The sequence below is a fragment of the Grampus griseus genome (assembly GCF_964374135.1).
Source record: "Grampus griseus genome assembly, chromosome: 16".
Classification (NCBI taxonomy): domain Eukaryota; kingdom Metazoa; phylum Chordata; class Mammalia; order Artiodactyla; family Delphinidae; genus Grampus; species Grampus griseus.
Genome location: NC_139010.1, coordinates 30407577 through 30426791, shown reverse-complemented (window position 1 = coordinate 30426791; position 19215 = coordinate 30407577). Strand labels below are relative to the sequence as shown.

The 19215-nt window shown below is 43.4% G+C and overlaps 1 protein-coding gene across 6 annotated transcripts in view; it reads left to right on the top strand.

Annotated features, from left to right (window-relative positions):
• Positions 1–17200, top strand: part of KCNMA1 (potassium calcium-activated channel subfamily M alpha 1) — a 747855-nt gene extending 730655 nt beyond the window's left edge. For 4 of the 6 annotated variants that reach the window (XM_082673143.1, XM_082673147.1, XM_082673146.1 and 1 more), the window contains 3 exons: positions 956–1180; positions 3662–3690; positions 10808–17200. In XM_082673143.1, coding sequence (XP_082529269.1) covers positions 956–1180; positions 3662–3690; positions 10808–10962 — 409 coding nt within the window. In that variant the 3' untranslated portion in view covers positions 10963–17200. The remainder of the gene's footprint in view (positions 1–955; positions 1181–3661; positions 3691–10807) is intronic. The other 2 variants (XM_082673145.1, XM_082673144.1) reach the window with 2 other exon arrangements.
• The last annotated feature ends 2015 nt before the right edge of the window (positions 17201–19215 follow it).

Here is a 19215-nt window from a genome sequence, read left to right as displayed (position 1 = left end):
TTAAAACACAAATTGCTGGACCCCACGCTCAGAGTGTCTGACTCAGTAGGTCTTGGGTGGGGGTGCTTAAGAATTTGCATTTTAACAGCAAGGACCTACTGTATAGCGCAGGGAACTATATTCAGTACCTTGTAATAACCTGTAATGGAAAAGAATCTGAAAAAGAACATTAGAGAGAGAGAGAGAGAGAGAGAGAGAGAGAGAGAGCGCGCGAGCTGAATCACTTTGCTGTACACCTGAAACTAACACAACATTGTAAGTCAGCTATACTTCAATTAAAAAAAAGAATTTGCATTTTTAGGAAGTTCCCAGATGATGCTGATATGTCTGGCCTGAGGACCTCAATTTTGAAATCCCCTGCTAGAAATGAAACAAAGTGATTTTTAGTTATGTCTGGTGTTAACCGGGGAAAAACATGATCAAATTGAGGAGAACAGTTAAAGCCTGAGGGACACATAGGCAGGGAGGTGTTTTATATTCTTCCATTAAGTGACATCCTCTACCAAGGTTGATTTTTAAAAGCTAAAGAGGGAGGGAGGACTAAGATTTTGCTAGATCATGGTAAACAAAGATCCTGTGACATATGTCTGAGATTGTGAGAACATTCTAGAATGAGAGATGCAGTGCAGTCCTGGAAACCTCCTGCATGCCCTCGGGCCACTCAGGAGCAGAAGGGAACTTGATATTGTATTGAAAGGGGTACGTAGACCACAGGAAGTACCGTTTGGTTCTCCCATGACTGGCGCTAATTCAGCATCTCCGCCAGGGCTCATGGCTGACTTCCTCTGTTGAGCTAAACAGAGGAAGAGTTTGTTCCACTTGGAAGATACTGTTTAAGGCCTTGGACCAGCTGGAAGTCCACCTCCCAGATCCTCGGGTAGACCTGGTTTGGTTCAGAGGTGAAATCTCCACCGAGTTATCCTCATTCTATGACCTCTTTGCTCTCCGCGTCCAGGTATGTCATCACCAACCCCCCGTACGAGTTTGAGCTCGTGCCGACGGACCTGATCTTCTGCTTAATGCAGTTTGACCACAACGCCGGCCAGTCCCGGGCCAGCCTCTCCCATTCCTCCCACTCGTCCCAGTCCTCCAGCAAGAAGAGCTCCTCCGTTCACTCCATCCCATCCACAGCAAACCGACAGAACCGGCCCAAGTCCCGGGAGTCCCGAGACAAACAGAAGTACGTGCAGGAAGAGCGGCTCTGATATGTGTATCCACTGCCTCCGTGTGTGAAACTGTATCTGCCACTCATTTACCCAGTGGGTGTTTCCAACAGTAACTTTCCCCGTTTTCCCCTGTAGTCCCCCCCTTTTCTTTACACATATTTGCATATGTATGATAGTATGCATGTGGTTGTCATTTTTATTCCACCACCATAAAACCCTTGAGCACAACAGCAAATAAGCAGACGGACCAAAAGTTATTTATGATTCTAGGGGAAAAATAACCCTAAGGCATGCTCCAGACATAAATAGCTCACTGCAGGAATGAGTTCACAGATAAGGGAGCGCTTGCGACCCACGTCAGTTATGCAAAGCAGGTTTAGTTAATGTAGACGAACAGTTTATTCTGATGTGTAAGGGTTTTCAGGGTGCTTTGGGTTTTCTTTTTGTTGTTTTTCTTTCTTTCTCTTGTTTTTTTTTTTTTTGTATACACACAATAATATATACACACGTTTGTTTGAAACAAGCAACCAAAACATATTGGTTGTTTCCACTCTCTGGGCCGAAATATCGTGAAGTATTTGAAAGGCTTTTGCCATTTGTGTAGATGATGAAGCACCTGCTTGTTAGAACATTGGAGATTTTTTTTTTTTTTTTCCGGTACGCGGGCCTCTCCCTGTCGTGGCCTCTCCCGTTGCGGAGCACAGGCTCCGGACGCGCAGGCTCAGCGGCCATGGCTCACGGGCCCAGACGCTCCGCAGCATCTTCCCGGACCAGGGCACGAATCCGTGTACTCTGCATCGGCAGGCGGACTCTCAACCACTGCGCCACCAGGGAAGCCCGGAGATTTTTTTAGTTACTCACCAAGGCCTTTTGTCCCAGAGCTAGCTTCCTTTGGGAGTTCATATGAACATTTCTTCCCTTACTGTGGAGGAAAGAATAGTTCCCTTCGTGGAAGTATCAAATGCTAGTCATTTAATTTAAGTGAAAAGAGGTTTGATTGCATATTAAATTGTTATTCTGTCTCCTTATGCTGCCATATGAATAGCTGTTTTTTCCTCTCACTTTTGACATTTGGGATGAAAAGCCATATGTATCATAAATATCAGATGTAAGTCATTAAAAACTGCCTTCCTGGGACTTTTACATCTTTTAAAAGGTGAATTACTTACCTTATGTACAGAATAAATAATGCTCAGGAAAGAGCAAGTATTTTTCCACGCATTCTCAGGGGACCTTTTTACTCCCCTTTGTTTGATTAGTTAGGGCCCCAGTGCCAGCGAGGAGCAAGGGCTGGGGCCGCGGTAGAGAGAGGAAGATAAACCCAGCGGCAGATCATGTTTTTCTAGGAGCCGACACGCTAAATAAATCAGAATGTAGGAGGATCAAGCCACAGTTGACTCAACAAAGACAAAAGCCAGCTACTACCTTCAGCTGTTGGCACAGCTGCACGATGCTGGCTGTCCCAAAGCAGAAAGCTGGTGGGAAAAATTTCTCATCGTCAATTTCTTTAACGTAGCCAATCCACTTAGGCAGGTGAATGACAGTAATAGAGAATGACCCCCTTGTCATTACCAGATGGGAGAGAAGAAAAAGAGTGCGACAGTGAGCCAAACGCATTTTGGTATAATTATTTTTTCTTTCATTTTCTTTCTTTTTTTAACGTTAGTAAGCATGAGGGAAAAGATAGAAAAATAACCCTTTTTTCAATATACAGTTGTCAGATATTTTATGTATGCAAATCATGCTTTAGGCAGTACAGTAGTTCTTACAAATCGGCCAACTCCACCATGACCAAATTCTTGTATGGATGGACTAGCCCTGGGCTGCTATATACGTATTTGAAATGTTTACTTGAAAACAAATTCCATCAAACAGCATAGGGTGGAGGGGAGGAGAAAAATGTCACAGCTGTAACCATCTCTAAAAAGGTGTTTTTATGGTGAATGTTTTGGGTTTAGATTTTGGATCCCCTGTCCCCCCCAAGCATGATAGTTTTGGAGATTTGCTTGCTGTGTGAATTGACAAGCACTTTTACTGACAAAATGGTGAGGCTCAGTCAGAACGTCCGTCCCCACACCCAAGACAGAGCAGTGCAGTGTTGCAATCAGTATTGGGTGGGGAATCATTGTATACATGTATATTAAAAAGCCCTATGAGTGGAAAACTTTTTTCAAATTATTTTTGTCCCTATATATATTGATTTATATATTACATATAACTATCTTTTTATATATAACTATATATATACACATATATACAGATATGTGTGTGTGTGTGTATATACACACACACACACACACACACACACACACACACACACATCCCCTAGTTTTGGATCATGAAGAGCTCTTCATGCGTTCTTTGCAAAGGAGGTTATAAAGTTATGCCCTCAGAACATTTATAACTATAAGAATGTGCCAGTTAAAGTGCTCAACAGGAAATATGACAGTTTAAAAGCATTGTAAAACTCACATAGCTTACTTCTCTCTCTAAAGTGCAACAAGGATGAATAGAATGGGCCAAGGTATGACAATTAATGGTTCTGCATGACCTAGCCACTGCTGGGGGTTTTCTTCTATAACGTTGTCCTTGTGAAAACTTTTGTGAAATTAAAAAAAAAAAAAAGGAGTTACAAATTTTATTCTGTTATTGGTTTATTTTTATTTCTATTGTTCTGTTTGTGGTTTTATTTATTTATTTTGCTTTTTTTTTTTCCTCCCCATCCCCCTGCCTCTTCCCTTCCTTCTTCTCCACCTTCCTCCACTTTCTAAATTGCTCAGCGCAATGAGGCTGTCCTGCTGCTACCGCTAGACCCCTTAGAGTTTGTTTTGGTGTTCCTGGGTTTGGGGTTGGGTGATCTGGGGGAAACTTCTCTCCATCTGGCTTGCCTTTCAATCTGCACGTGGCCTCCCTGCCCACCTTGGTACCTTGCTCCAAGTCCAAAAGCACTTTCCCATCAAGAAACCCAGCTTCCTCCACTTCCCCCCATTATCACCACTCCAACCCAGTCCCCCATCAGTCTGTCCACATTTCTGTGTTTATCTTGGCAAGACCGACTAAATCAAGTGATGATGCCAGGTGATAAGCTTTTCTGGAAAACATTTGCAGCTATTCCACTTGGCAAACTTGCTTCTTGGTCAATCGTTTACCCTCCTTTCAATTTAAACCAGGAGGGTTATTAATGGTAAAGAGCATTGGTCTCCATGCAGTTGGATCAGTATGACCCCCAAATTAAAACTGTCCGGCTGGATATATCAACTCAATAGCCCACACCCAGTCATCTGGGGGTTGATGATTCAGTCTCTATATTACCTGGATCTCTTCTCCCACCTGCCTTTCAGACATTTGTGAAATCCCAACCAGAGATTGGGCAGATAGAGAGAAGTAAATCCAAAATGTGTTTTTTATACAATCTGTTAGCAGCTCTGATGAGAGGACCTTGTGACGGGAATGGAGTGGGAACAGACTGTGACTTGTGATGAAATTTTGGGATTTTCCCTGGACTCAGGCGTACAGTTGAGAGTTGATTGTACTTGGCTAATGATATATTCAGTGATGAAAAAGGTATCATTATTACTTGTATTTTTTATGAGCCCAAACTACTATATTGTTCTTTCCTCAGTTGAATGAAGAATCTCTTCCATGGGTTTTCATGTGACCCCAAACTTCTCATCCTTCTTTCAGGTTCTCTTAGGAAGGAGGCATACAAGGTTTTCGTATGACGTCTCTCCTCTTCCCCCTTTCCACCCAAAAAATAAGCAAGTAGGTCAGGGTGGAAAGCGAAAGCGTTTTTGAAGAGAAAGGATGTGCACTTAAAGAGAACAATAGCTAGAAACTCAATTATCTGCACCATTCTAAAAGAGAAGCAGTTTGTAAGCCATTCAGTTCAGTTTGTTTTAGGCTTTGAAAGGGGTGAAGCTTAAGTAAGTGGATAGACCAGGAGGCCCAGTGAAACCCTCTCAACCTCAACACTCAGGTGATCATGAAATCAACATCCCTAATATCTGCTACCCAGGGTCTTTCCTGAAGCCAGTTCAAACGGATAAAGAGAAACTTGGACCCTTATAGTTAGATTTCTACCATTATTGGGAGAGGTTTCAAATTCTATTATGAATATTACAGGTTATGACCCAGAACCTTACTCTCAATAGGTGCTCAATAAATATTTTTGAAATAAATTGACCTTAAAAATTCTTATACCTTTAATCATTTGATAAGTTATCTTCACCTCCTTGGCTTTTCTTAGCCAATTTCAAGGAATGCCTGTAGATGGTTCACAACACTGTCATGTTGTTGGCACTTTCTCAAGCTGAGTACACAGCTTCTGAGAAAGGGGAACACCCCCGTAAGTTCACTGAGTGGAGAGACTGACTCTGCCTCCCGCCAGCAACCTCAAGGTCCCAGATGACCAGAGGAACCTTTTGACGGGCTCTTCTTCAGCATGGGAAAAGCCGAAAGGTGTCTGCATCCCAATAGAGACAATTAAATCAACCCGCCAGGTTCCTATAGCAACAGGCTCCTGAAGGAGAAAGAAGAGAGTGCAGAAACTTCAGGGCCTCCAGAAATCAAGACAGGGTAAAAAAATCAATGTCTCAATCAGCTTCTTTCAGCCCACCCCTGCTTTGTCATAAGGTGATGAAGTAGCTGTGGGCACCTGTCACTAACTTGGTAGACTATCTCCCACCAGGAGATCGTACATCCACCACCTAGGGAGGTGAGAGGGATCACCCCCTACCGCCTGGAAGGGAGGAGTGAAAAGTCCACCCTTAGGGTGTCAGCTGGATCAAGCCACAGAAGAGGGCCAGGAGGGAGCAGTCGTTCGGCCTAGGGAATGGCAGCATCAGCCTTACAGTTAAAAGGGGCAAAGAGAGTCATACTGGACAATCGCAAAGGAGCGAGACAGTTTTCATAAGTAAAAACTGCTCTGGTTCCGGTGCAATTTTCATTTCTGTGCAGTAACCATACTTTGCCCATGGAGAGGAAAGGAGGCAGTGTGTGTGGGTGGGGTCCTCTGGCACCTTGGGGTCTGCTAGGCAGGGGGCGGGGGAAGGCCAGACTAGCTCTCAGAAGTGTGAGATGTGAAACCACACAGCGTTACCTTTGAATGCTTGAGCTCCTTGTTAGCTCTTACTGTTCTCCACTGTTATCTCTATCCAAATGGAATCTTTCCCTTTCAAGCCCTTTCTCTCTGAACTTCAGCTTGTGGTACAGCGAGAAAATGCCCAATTATTCCAAGTACCTTTGCTGTATCATCATCTCCCTTTTCATGCTCTCTTCTCTGAAGAGTAGTTAAGTGAAAAGGCCAAATCCCACAGCAGTGACAACCCACAGAGCCAGCAAAGAGACTCTGTTGTCACAGTGCAGCCTGTTGCTCTGCTTCCGGGTCCCCAGGCAGTTATGTCAGCCCAGGTCTCAAGCCCTTCCCTGCCGTAGCCTGCTCCCTTGGGATTCCTCATGGCTGGACAAAGTCCTGACCCTTATTCTAGACCCTTGAATGTCAGTGATGAAAGTAGCAATGGAAGACGCAGATGGCTTGCAGGTAGGGTAGGGCCCCTGTCAAGTTGAAAGCCAATATTTCAGACGCAAGTACCACTGAAGGGTGTCACTCCTGCCTCTCCTCCCCTTCCCAAGGAAGGCTACCCAACCGAATCCTTCTCCATCTTCTCTGCTGCCAAAATCCCCTTTCTTCTGGCCAGCACCCAAGTTTATACACCTCAGTTCTCCACCCTAGTTTATCTGCAATCACACCGAAAGGTATCACCTACCCTTATGTCGTCCTTTAGCACTGAGAGTACTCATATCCATGCTGACCTTATACTAAAAACTAACAAACGCCAAGTGCTTACCATGGGCTAGACACTCTTCCAAGCACTTTATGTATATTAGCACATTCAATTCTCGAGATAACCTTAGATGCAGATGCTGTTAGTATTTCCATTTGAAAGATACAGAATCCAAGGGACAGGTTTGTTCCAAGTCACCCAGCCAGGAAGTGCCAGAGAAGTATTTAAAACTAAAGTCCATGAACTTTGTGCTATAATGCCCCCTAATGTTACTAATAATACTGATAGTCTTAACAGTTCACATTGACTTACCATGTATGTGGATAAATGCTTCATGGACAGTAGCCCCTTTCATCCAAACAACACCCTTAGGAAGGTCCATTAGCCCCATTTTACAGATGAGAAACTGAAGTTAAGATAAATTATGTAACAACCCGCTCGGAGCCACACAACTAGCACAGGAGAGAAGCAGATCCCCTTGACCTTAACCTACTGCTCTATGCTATCTCCTTGTTGCAGTGGATGGCTCATGGCATGGCCGGCCTTGATAGGTGACACCTCCCAATGGCAGTGTCACATCTCTCGGCAGTTATTTTCTGGGTTTGATCTCGTTCTGCCAGATCACTTGCCACAGACTGTTAAATGCCACTCCTTCCCTGACTTCAGGCAGGTCCCACAGTCTGTTCACAGTGATGCCGTCATGCATCACATCTTCAAGAAGCTTATTAACAAATGGATTTCTTTTTCTTTGGCAGGGAGGAGGCCCTCAAAACCAGATCCATTGCCCTTCTCATCCTAGGGATGAAAACAAAGCCCCCAGAAATCTTTTTGGCTCGTGGGATGAGGCAGGGGGAGGAGACCAGCTCAGGGATTTGGATCGACCCTGGACCACTTCAGCACTCACGTGAATTCCTTCCCTGACTACTCTTCCTTAAGGCCAATTTTGTAGGCACCCAGTGGTGCGGCTCCTTTGGAAGGCACAGTTCGATAAACCAAAGTGTCATTGTCATAGCAAAGCTCTCTCCATTGGGGCAGAATGACTGGCAATCGTTAAAGTGTGGTTCCTCTCAAGCCCTTTGGGAGAAACACCTTTGCCCCCAGACATTTTAGTAAAACGCTCAGAGCATTCATCTATCTCCATTTCTTCAGCATCATATCTAACCAAGTCTCCAACAAAACAGTTGTTTACATCTTACGAGGCACCCGAGTTAAAAAGCCTGTTTCTCAGGCATAACGGAAACCTCAGCTCGTCCCCAGGATACACTTTAACGCAACTCCTTTTTGTGTTGACGCTGAATGGCCAAAACACAGGGAGAACTCTGCTTAGATTATATTTATGGCAAGAAATGCAAAAGGAAAGAGAGAGAGAAGCTTAAATGGGGAAATAATGCTCTCTTTCTTACAGACAGCAGGAGGAAATTGATATTCTCCCTGCCGTGGAAGGTCAAAATGCCAACTTTGAATTGAACTGTAAAGACTAAATTCTGAACAATTACTCTCTGCAGCAGTTGTAAAAATTTCAGCAAATTGCAGCTGTCTTAGGTCTTTCACCCAGAAGTCCTACTCATTTCCATCAGTAGAGTTCACTCTCCCTTCCAACCTGGCATGTCCAACCTAGCACTAAATCCCTTTGCAAAATCTGGCCACAGAAGGGCGTGGCCAAAATCAAGGGCAGCTCAGGCAAACAGCACAGACACTGGGTTCAGCTCTTCTGAAAATCATCTTTATACATAAACCATTGGAAAAAGTCATAGTTTGAAATTGTTTCAGTGGCCTGGCAATGCTTTTAAAACACGATAATCATCATACTTTACTCCTCTCTGAAAGGTTAGTTTAATCGTAGATCACAAAAAAATTGGTTTCCACAAATGCATAATGGTTCATCTGTGTCACACTTGAACTAAATGCTTTTTTAAATGGAGCTGAAATTATTTTGATGTGTACACAGTCCCAGATTTCTATACAACCTTTTTTAACCAGCCCATCAGGAACCTTGCCTCTACAGCCTCATTAATAATTCAGATGTGCTGATGACTTTAAAAGATCTATGGAATTGAAGCTTAGGGAAAAAAAAAGCTCTGCTTGACAAAAAGATAAATGAATGTAGAAAGAAGCTGTAGGAGCCTGGCAAGCTGTAGATCATCTCAGAACAGATTGTAACTTTATCATTCTGTCAGGGGGAATAATTTAAAGCACTTAATCAGTTAGCTTCACCGTGAGGATGTAGCATTATGAATTCGTATCGTCCAATCTGTTCAAATCAAAGTGAACTTAATTATAATAGGTGAGAGAGCCAGTGCAGGAAGGAGAGTGATCCAGGAGGCAGGAAGTTTCCTGGGGGGTGTAAACCAAGCTGCCGAACAAAGGTTAGTGAGTGAGCTTTCACCAAGGCTCATCCTGGCTCCAGCTCGGTGTCTACAAGGGGGGCTCAGGGCACTGGACACAGCAAGAGGAAGCATGGTCCAGGAGAGACAAGCAGAGTGGTCATGAGCTGACCATACATACCGGATCTATAAATCGTTAGCCATGCAGGGACACACACACACACACACACACACACACACACACACACACACACACACACACACACACACACACACACACACACACACACACACACACACACACACACACACACACACACACACACACACACACACACACACACACACGGTCCTCCATCATGATCAAGCCAGGTGAGCAATTTTGTTAACGTATTCATCCAGGACCACTGACAAGGCAGTTAGGAATTGCTCTGATAGGCAGAAAAGAAGGCCGGAGAGGCCATTGTCTCTATAGCAGTGGGTGTGCTTGAAAGCTTTTTCCCTTTTTCTTTACTTTTCCTAAGCTACTAAAATGAGGCATACGATTCTCAAGTTAGAATGCACTGTTTGCCCCAGTCCCTTTGTGTCTGTACACATGGCTGATTTCCCAGAAAATTCCAGTCGTAGAAAGAGGCGGGGATGAGGGCTGAGTCTTATGAAATAGCACTGAACGGCCAGGAGGATGCTAGGCCATTTTCATCCTCACCCCCGCCTCTGAATGCCCTGACTCAGCATTCTCTTTCAGCCATCTCTGGATTTAGGGTGGAAATGAAATGCCAAGCCTTCGTCAAGCTCCCTTGTCGACAGCTTGGGTGATTATAGTCGGTTAAGATAGTGCCACTAGGAATTCTTTTCATAATTTTATAGCAACATAGAGTTTTCTTTTGTTGAAATTAAAGCCATCTCAAAAGCCTCTGAAAACATTGGTTGCTATTCTGACTTTTCACCCTCATTGACCAGCAAAAATCTGTGGGCTTACTTTAAGATCCCCAAAACTGGCTGCAGAAGAAGCAAAAGAGTGGTATGATTGAGATATACCTTTAAGTATGCTTGTACAAGCAAAGAAGGAGGTCCTGCATAAGATTCTAGATCGCTCAGTCTGTGGAAGGGACAATGTCCCTCAGTTTCCACTCAAATCGATGGATGCAGAAATCTTTCTTTAGGTGCGATGCCCATACCTAATATTTGTTATATTCGCCATCTCCTCACCACCAAAGCTTTTTAGGCCAAGAAAGGAACCCCAGAGAACACTGCCAGAGTTAGTCTCCCAATCCCTCTTTATTCTCTGAAGTCCACCCCTGGTGCCTCCAAGTCCCAATAGCCCATTGGTTCATCACTTGCTACGGGCAGCTGAGGTATGTTTCAGGTTCCGGTGTTCTCCCTACACTGCACTGTCTCTCTTACCAATTACTCACTGTCAGCTTCTCTCGATTACCTTTTTTGCATTTTTCAATGAACTTTCCAAAGTCTTTGCCCTAGGACTAACTAAGCTTCTCATTTCTCCTTCTTGTTCTCTATCCGTTTTGCCCTTTAGCAGAAAAGAAATGGTTTACAGATGAACCGGATAATGCCTATCCCAGAAACATTCAAATCAAGCCCATGAGTACCCACATGGCTAACCAGATCAACCAATATAAATCCACAAGCAGCTTGATTCCACCAATCAGAGAAGTTGAAGATGAATGTTGACTCCCAGGAGACCAGAACTATTTTTTTTAAAGCCTGACAAACTTCATAAATGGTGACGTGACTTTTCTTCCTCTTACATGCTGAATCACTGGTGGAAACGTTAGGATAAGCAAGAATTGCAAGAAAAATAAAGTAGACAGATCTTTCTCTTTGCCTTGAATATTGCTTCCATGTATTTTGGAAAAGAAAATGATTTCATTTATATATGAACATACTAAAATAGTCATGTATAGCCTCTAGCATTTTAAATTATTTTTATTTATTAGAAGGAAAATATATTTTTTCTTTTTTTTCCATTGTCATATATATATTCCCTATATCTAACAATGCAAACTCAAAAGGAATGTGGCCAGACTCCTTATGCATATTTCTCTTCTTTCTCTCTTTTTCTTTGAGGAGAATGATGGTCACCACCACAGTTAATTATAATTAAGGGAAATGGATTATTAATACAACTTTAAAATGGTCCAATAATGTAAACATGTATTTTAGTAAATTTAAAAAAGAAGACAAAAGAGGGCAGGTGAATTTCCTAGATGGGTATGTATTTTGGCTGTACTGACACCAGCTCTTAATAAATGGAAAGTTACTTATTTTCGAAAGTCATATTTTTGTAGTTTTAGTTTTCATCCTGTATTTCTCACCTTTTGTTCATATATTTAAAGGGAAGACCTTCTTGCAGCTTTTCTACAAATGCCAGATCGGGTTTACCCTGCCAACTAACAATACCAGAGGGTTGTGAGCATGCCTGGGACGTGGAAGTTGAGGACCAGATGCACAGAAGACATTTATTTCTCTGTTTGTTGTCCTAATGGTGGGGACTCCTTCCTACATGCTGTTATGCTTCTCATTTCATATCTCCAAATCAACCAAGCAGTAATTGCAACTTTGGAAAGGTCTGGTGGACTCTCTCCCCATTCCCCAAGTCCAGGGCTTTTAGCCTGAAAGTTTGTAAACACCAATGAATAGTTTTACTTAACGATAGGATATATAACACATTCATGCTATTCACTGAGTTTTTGTGTAAAAGCCAGAAAAGTTCCATGATCCAGGAGATGACTTTTACCCAGATCTAAATTTTGCAGGCTTTCCTTTAGTTGCTGGGACAAAACACACAAACTTGTTACAGCAACCTAAAAAATAATAACAACAAAAGGACAGCAATGAATGCACTTAATATAGACCGTTAGAAAAAGCCTTTGAAAATTAACCAGCAATGAAATCTAATGTATCAGCCACTTCAAACTGTGGTCAAAAAGATTTTTCTAACCATCAGACACAATTCCGACGTCTCCGAGCTCTGCTGTTGCTTGCATGCTCAGTGTAACGGTGTCCCAGCAATTGTTCCATTCCAAATGATTTTCCACTTCAAAATGATCAATCTTTGACAGAAACATCAGGATCTCTGGAGCAGCATGGATGTGATAGTGATTTTTATTTTCTTAAAAATGTAAACTGTGGACACTTGAAGGAACCAAACTAACCAGAATATCCCCCAAAGTCCCATGCTATCTATTCCATTAGGCCATGACCCTGTGGTACGTAGGATGTCACAGCAAATCAGATCAGAGCCAAGCAATGAAATCATCATGAAAACATAGGTCCACTAAGTACTCCAATTACCAACGTAGGCAAAATGAGCTTCCACCTCTGTCCCGTCCCTGCAGAGCCAATGTAGTTGTGTTTCCACCTTGTAGGCGTCGTCCTAAAGTGACTTGTCAGACTGTGGTTACCCTGTCGTCACATTTTTGTAGAATTAGTTCTATAAAGGTATTGTGAATATAACGTATGTCCAACTGGATTGTTTAAAAATTACTTATAATCAATCACTAGTCTACTCAGCAGACTAAACTGACGTCAGCATTCTCTTCAGGCTGATAAACATTTCCTGGTTTCCAACAGAAGTAAAATGGGTTTGTGGGGCGAAACCCTTGCTGAGAGTTGACAACTTTCCTGAAAGCTAGGCCTTCTTCTACATAACGATTTTGTATTGGGTTCACCTTAGTACATTCTTAGTACATCAATCCACGCTCTTCTTTCCTTCATGAACCCTAGTGGGTTCCTGATAACTTGATAACCATTTCTGAATCTGTCTTAACTATTTGGTCTCCTCTGGCAGGCACTGGTGGCCACCACCTAAATGCTCTTCCATTAGAGGACGTTAGGTCACGGTGTCCCATGCCTGCTGCCCTCTCTTCCCCATCTCTCCAAACCAATGCACATTGGAAACAGAAGTACAAACTCCATGCCCTTTATGGCTACAGATTTGAATCTAAGCTTTTTTTTTTTTTTTAACCAAAATGGCTAAGATAGTTTCCTGGAGCAAGGGCTCCCCTCCAAAAACCAATTGGCAGGAATCCATTTTCTTCTAAGGTAGAGCAAGGTTGTGCTGTTTTGCCTTTGTAATAATGAATTGTTTGGGGCCAGAAAATGAAATAAGGCATTTTTTAAAGGGAGTATACAAAACGACTGGCTGGTGGCTCCTTTGGCAAAAACTGGTACCCAGTAGACGGAAAGTGAAATGGAAACAGAAACGAGATCGTAAGATCATTGAAGGGCTTGAAGGAATGCCAGAGCTTCCCGATTTGTTTCTATTTGTTGAGCCCTCTGGCCCTGAGGGAATCCTCACCTCACCACGCTCTGACAGACCTATCTTCCTGGCTACGTTCAGCACAGACCAACGATGGCCATCGTTGGTATAGTCCATGTTATAAGGCTCTGAGGTCCCACCCCAGTTTAGGATTCCAGAGAAGCCATTTTCCCAAATTAGTAACTCAAGTGCTTTGGGAATCACACTCACCAACAGGCTATTTTAAAAGCAGAAGCACCTACTGATAAAAGCATCGTCACCATCATCATCTTTCTCATTAAGAAAACTTTGGCTTTCATCTGAGCAATTTTATACTTTAAAATAGCCCCTTGAACCAAGATGAAACACCTTCAATAAAAGTGGTTGTGACTAAGGCATGTTGGAGAACACCCAGAAGCTCTTTCCTTCCAAAGCTTGGGGCATCTTATAATGTACTTTGTATAAAATTTAATTGAGGACTTTAAATAAACAGGGAATTAGAACTGTTTGGTTAGGATTAGAAAGGGAGAAAGTGAGAAGGCATAAGAACATTGGGGATATTTTCATGTTGAAAAGCGAAGAGTCCAAGTTTCCTGCTCTGGTTTAATACGAGGGTTCACAAGCTACATCTGCAAATAACTAGCTATCCACTTCGAAAATGTTCTTTCAACTCTCTGAGTCTCAGTGACCTCATTTGTAAATGAAAGTGATTCATCTAGGTGACTCTAAGGTCCCTTTCAGATCTGAGAGGATGTGCTCTGAGTTAAAAGGAGGGGGGAGCATGGGAACAAGGCAAGCCCCTGGAGACAGTCTTGTCCTGTGCTAGAATAATGGTCCTTCTTGCTGCACCACCCAAGCAGTCCTTCTGAGGGTAGTGCCTTTTCTGCTCTGGACACATAGCAGCTATGTTCATTCCTCTGCTTTACACTGGGAGTCTCCTTAGGTTCAAAACGCAAATTTCACAATTCAAACTCACCTCAATCATGTTGATCTGATTTTTCTGTGTGTTCCTAGGGTTTTCTTCTCAATCTCATCCTGGCCTGCCTTTTTTATTGGCTCAAGGCTCAATTTCCATCAATCCCTTCATTGCTAACCCATATCTCCCATCTCCAATATGTAGTTGGAGGCTCACAACCCCCAGATTTCTGCAGTTTTCCTCATTTTTATTTCCTCATGTGGATCTGGGCACTAGGAAGGTACCAGTCTTACTTCTCACTTCATTTCCCATCCTCTGTTTATTTGATTTTTTTCCTTTCATCAGTACAACAACTATTTCTTTGCTACTTACATTCATAAGTCTAATTTTCATCTACCATTTTTCTTTGTCAAAGAGAATCTCAGTTTAGAAAAAAGGAAGGAAGAGAGGTAGAAAGAGAGAGAAAAATTTAAACCAATTGTGACGTGAGTCACCTTACTTATAGACGACTAAACACATCATTCAAATTGGACATGGAATTCCAGTGCAGAATCCGTCCATTTACTATGGGGAGCAGAGGGAAAGTAAGATGAGACTTCAGACAAGGGGCTAGAAAGTAAATTGTCTTAAGGGCCAAGCTAAGAGGTTGAGGCTTGCTCTAGAAACTCATGGAAAGCCACTAGATGTTTTAAACAAAAAGTGACAAACACCAATATCTGTGCATTTTTTAGGTTGTATATTTTGCGAAGTCAGTTCTTCCTGGAAGTCATCAAGAGCAGATATGCAGAGTTGACCATTTTTCTCAGCAGCATGGAGTTCTCAAGGGTGCAAACTCCAAGTCCACAACTCAGCACATGAAGTCCTACCTTCCTCAAATAAATGTTATAGATCCTACTACTTGTAGAAGGTCAAATGGCAGGGTAGGGGCTGGTGTGGGGGCTGCTTTGAGGGCTGACTGTTGGGGTCATTGGCTGTAGTTCTGGAAAAGGTTCTTTGTGAAAGGAACACTTAATTGGGACCTCAATTGAGGAACCCTGTGGAGTAATAGGAAAGAATGCAGGGCAGCTGAGAACTGTTGTGTTAATTAGTTCAAAGTGGAAGAAGCTGAGTGTGATCTATAAAGGCAGGCTTTTCAGACAAAAGGCAAGGAGAAAGTGGAGCTGAGAGGAGGGCTACGGAAGGTCCTGTGGATTTGGACGTCAGAGCCACAGAGGTATGTACACAGTGGGGTGTATGGCTGGGTTCTCCAAAGGAGGAAGGGTACGTGTGGAAGATTTTTTGAAGGCAGAAAAACATGGGGGCTAAACCATATTTTTTCAAGGGCTAAAAGGAGCAAAATAAGTAGGTACTCCTGGAAAAGGAGACCTAGGGTACTCCAGAATCAGAAAAACGGGAAATCAGAGACGGAAACTTTAAGAGAGAGGTTGGAAATGAAGGTGTTGGAGATGGTGACTCAGAAGTAAAAGGACTCACTTGAAGAGGGCAGGGACTTTGTTCGTTTGTTTTATCTCCAGAGCTTGTCACGAGGCCTGGCTCTGGGTGGGCAGTCAGTTGTTACTTTGGATGCCGTAGGCAATCGAGGTTGGCTAAGACTTCTAGGTCACTGGAACTCTTCCTGGAGAAGGATCAGAAGAGAGGGATCTTGAGGTGCGCTTTTTCTTTCGCCTCCCTGTTCATGTCATTCCATTGTTCCTCATCTCCACACACTGGCGGCTTTGGTTTCAGCATTCCTAAAACAAATGCAACAATCCCTTTGCTTTATGGCTTTTCTGGGCAGGCAGCATGAGGAGAGAGGGTTTTTGGCTTTGGTGAAAATCAATCTTAATTTCTAGGTAGATTTCAAATTTCAAAAGCTTTCCTTTGGTCTGTTTTTCCCCTCGAGGACTTCTGTGTTTCTTCTCCTCCACCTTGCTATTCAGCAGAACAAGGACAAAAGTGACACCAAAGTGCTCCAGCGTGCCTGCCTTAGGAAGCTTTCCTGGGCCCGCTGTTCAGAATCTTAGATGGAAATGTCCACACGGCACCGTCATACGCCCGCCAGAGCAAACTAGAGCGTCCGTTACATGGGGTTCAGGGTCAGTGTGAGAAAGGCAGCCAGCAGGTAGGGGAGCCCTGCCAACAAAGTTGATGGAGCCCCACTTCCACACTAAACCAAAGCCCCCCTGCCCCAGAGCAGCCTGCTCCCCTCCCTTCCTTCCGCTGAGCACAGCCCGAGACACATTTGACCAGAACTGCAACATTTCAAACATGAACCAAGGTCTGCCTGGAAATCCTAATTAAAAGTGTTCCATTCCCAGGTGACCCAATCACATCCTGCCTAAAACTCCTGGCCCACATCCCACCACCCAGATGCTGAAAAGAAACCTTCCCCCACTTAACACCAAAACCTGCCCTCAATGTTTCTTCAGGGGACAAAGAAAAAAAAAAAAACTATGCTTATATAGAAGTCAGCCTACGAGTTCATTAAGGAAAAGGAGCGTGGCTTATTCATCTGTCGTTCAGACGTTTGATTTTTGGCATTATGGTGGTGGTGGTGATGATGATGATGATAATGGTAATGATGAACTTCTATGACCTAACCGGATTGGAAGAGAGACTAAATGCTGGTGCTCTGAAATGATCTACTCAACTCTGTCATCTGTAACAACCAGTGATAACTCTCTTGTCTTGTAAAAAGGGTTTGTACATAACTTGTACATGGTTTCATTTTGTATTTTTCGCAGATTAAAAATTTATGTATTTGTGTTCTAAAATGGCGAGTGTGCCTTGTGTCTCTGTAGCACCCACACATCTGTGGCGGGGTGGAGTCTCTGAGTTTCCATCGGGTTGCTGTAGCTCTCCCTGAAGGCAAAATTGTGGACTGATAAGAGGCATGGGAATAACCTTCCATTGCCTTTCCAGCTTCGAGTGTGAACAGAGCCCTGCGCCTCTAAGGAGACTGTCAGTGGGTACCAGCCCAAGACAGCAATGGATGGTGGGGGGGTGGGGGGAGGAAGAGCCGCTGTCATTAGATGTGGTGCCTGGGAATCAGTCCCTCCAGGGTCACACCATGGCCAGAGGGCCCACAAGCTCCTGCAGAAACCTCCAGCATGCAGGTTGCTAAAGAAATAGGCAGCCTTCAGGTAGGCCCCCTGGAAAGCTAGAATGTGTCTGTCCTCAGCCACCTGCACCCAAGCTAGTTACCCTTTCCTGATACCTGCATAGCGAAGCAGTGCGCTTTTTCCTTGCATTTAGCTTATCAAGACAGCCTTTAGAAGTTTTGATTCATCCTGCCCCATACTCACCCCCACAGAGAAATCAATGAAACTTTATCGCAAGGCAAAAGAAGAAAGACAATGACAACAAAAAACCTCTTAAAAATTGGTGCTGTGGTCTCAGGGCCATCGTTTAAATCATCTTCAGAATCCTAAGTTTGAACTCCTTTAGGGAGGCCGGACTCCCAGAGTTAAGGCTGGTCTAGCCTGGAGGAAAGGAAGGAGCTAGAGATTGGAGAAAAGCCACCCACGTTGTATGTATGTAATGTGTATAATGATTGGCATTTAATGTATTGTAGAGATTGTCTCACTTGTTCCTCAGCCACATATTTACTGAATAGCTATTATGTTCACATTCCTCTGCTGGGAGCTGGGGATACAGCAGTGAGCAGTATCACGACCCCACTCCAGTCTGGGAGGGGATAAACAGCTAGTAGTCAGGTACTAAAAATTAACCTACAGGGGTTAGTACAGTATGGCATTGGGAAGGCATAAGAGAAGCACTTAGCCATTTCAAGAACAATCTACCAACTGACTGATACTTTGAGAAACAAATTCCTATTCTACATAAGCCAATGCCAGCCCAAACCAGAGCTCATTCCCAGGGGTCAGCAAGGCAGGTTCACCTGTCAGAATGTGCCAATTCCTGACAGTTTTTGGACCCTGGTTTCTCAACTTGCCTTCTCCAATATTTGCTAACAAATCTGAACATTGTTGGGGAATGTAATTGCAGAGCATATGGTCCCCATTAGTTAGGCAAACTCCACTGCCAAATTTGGCTCCAAGGAAGGAGTCTGCACAAAGGATGAAGTATTAGGAAGAGATCGACAGTGACAGAGAAAGCAAATGAAAGAGATGAGACAGTGAGTTACAAAATAGCAGGCCCGACATACCCAGCGCAATGAATGTGGAACATATTTTTCTATTTGTTGAGAAAACAATATATGAGAATTTGTGCTAAAATCTCCCTGTAGCAAAAACCAAAGTAGACCATTCACCAGAATCAATGTTAACTGCTTTGCAACGTCAGATAAGATAGATTCTGCCTGGGAGAAAAACCGGGGGGAACAAAACAGACAGGGTGCAAAGGAAATAAAGCATGAATGATATCAAAATGTAAATATGGGCTCAGGACTATTTTAAATGTTAATGGACCAGGGCTTTCAGAGAAGAAACCGAATCTCATGCTTACTAACCTTTCACATTCCGAGAGTCTGAAAATGTAGGCTAAGAATCAGAGATAAGAGGTCCCCTGAGACCTGGAAAGAATGATTGGACAAGTGGGGCCATGGGGTATCATCAGGCAGAAAGCAGTGCCCCTGCCCAGTCCAGCTTCTGAAAACTGCAGAGGAAGCAGGGCTGTGCCTGCACCCAGGTACATCCTGGCTCCTTGGCCTGGTCTTTCCAAAGAGCTAAAGTAGGGGTCCTCTCATTCGCTGCCCACCTCATGTACCTTGGTTTTCAGTCTTTTGTGGTTATCTCACCCATACCTAATTTGACAGATTTTTTTTTGC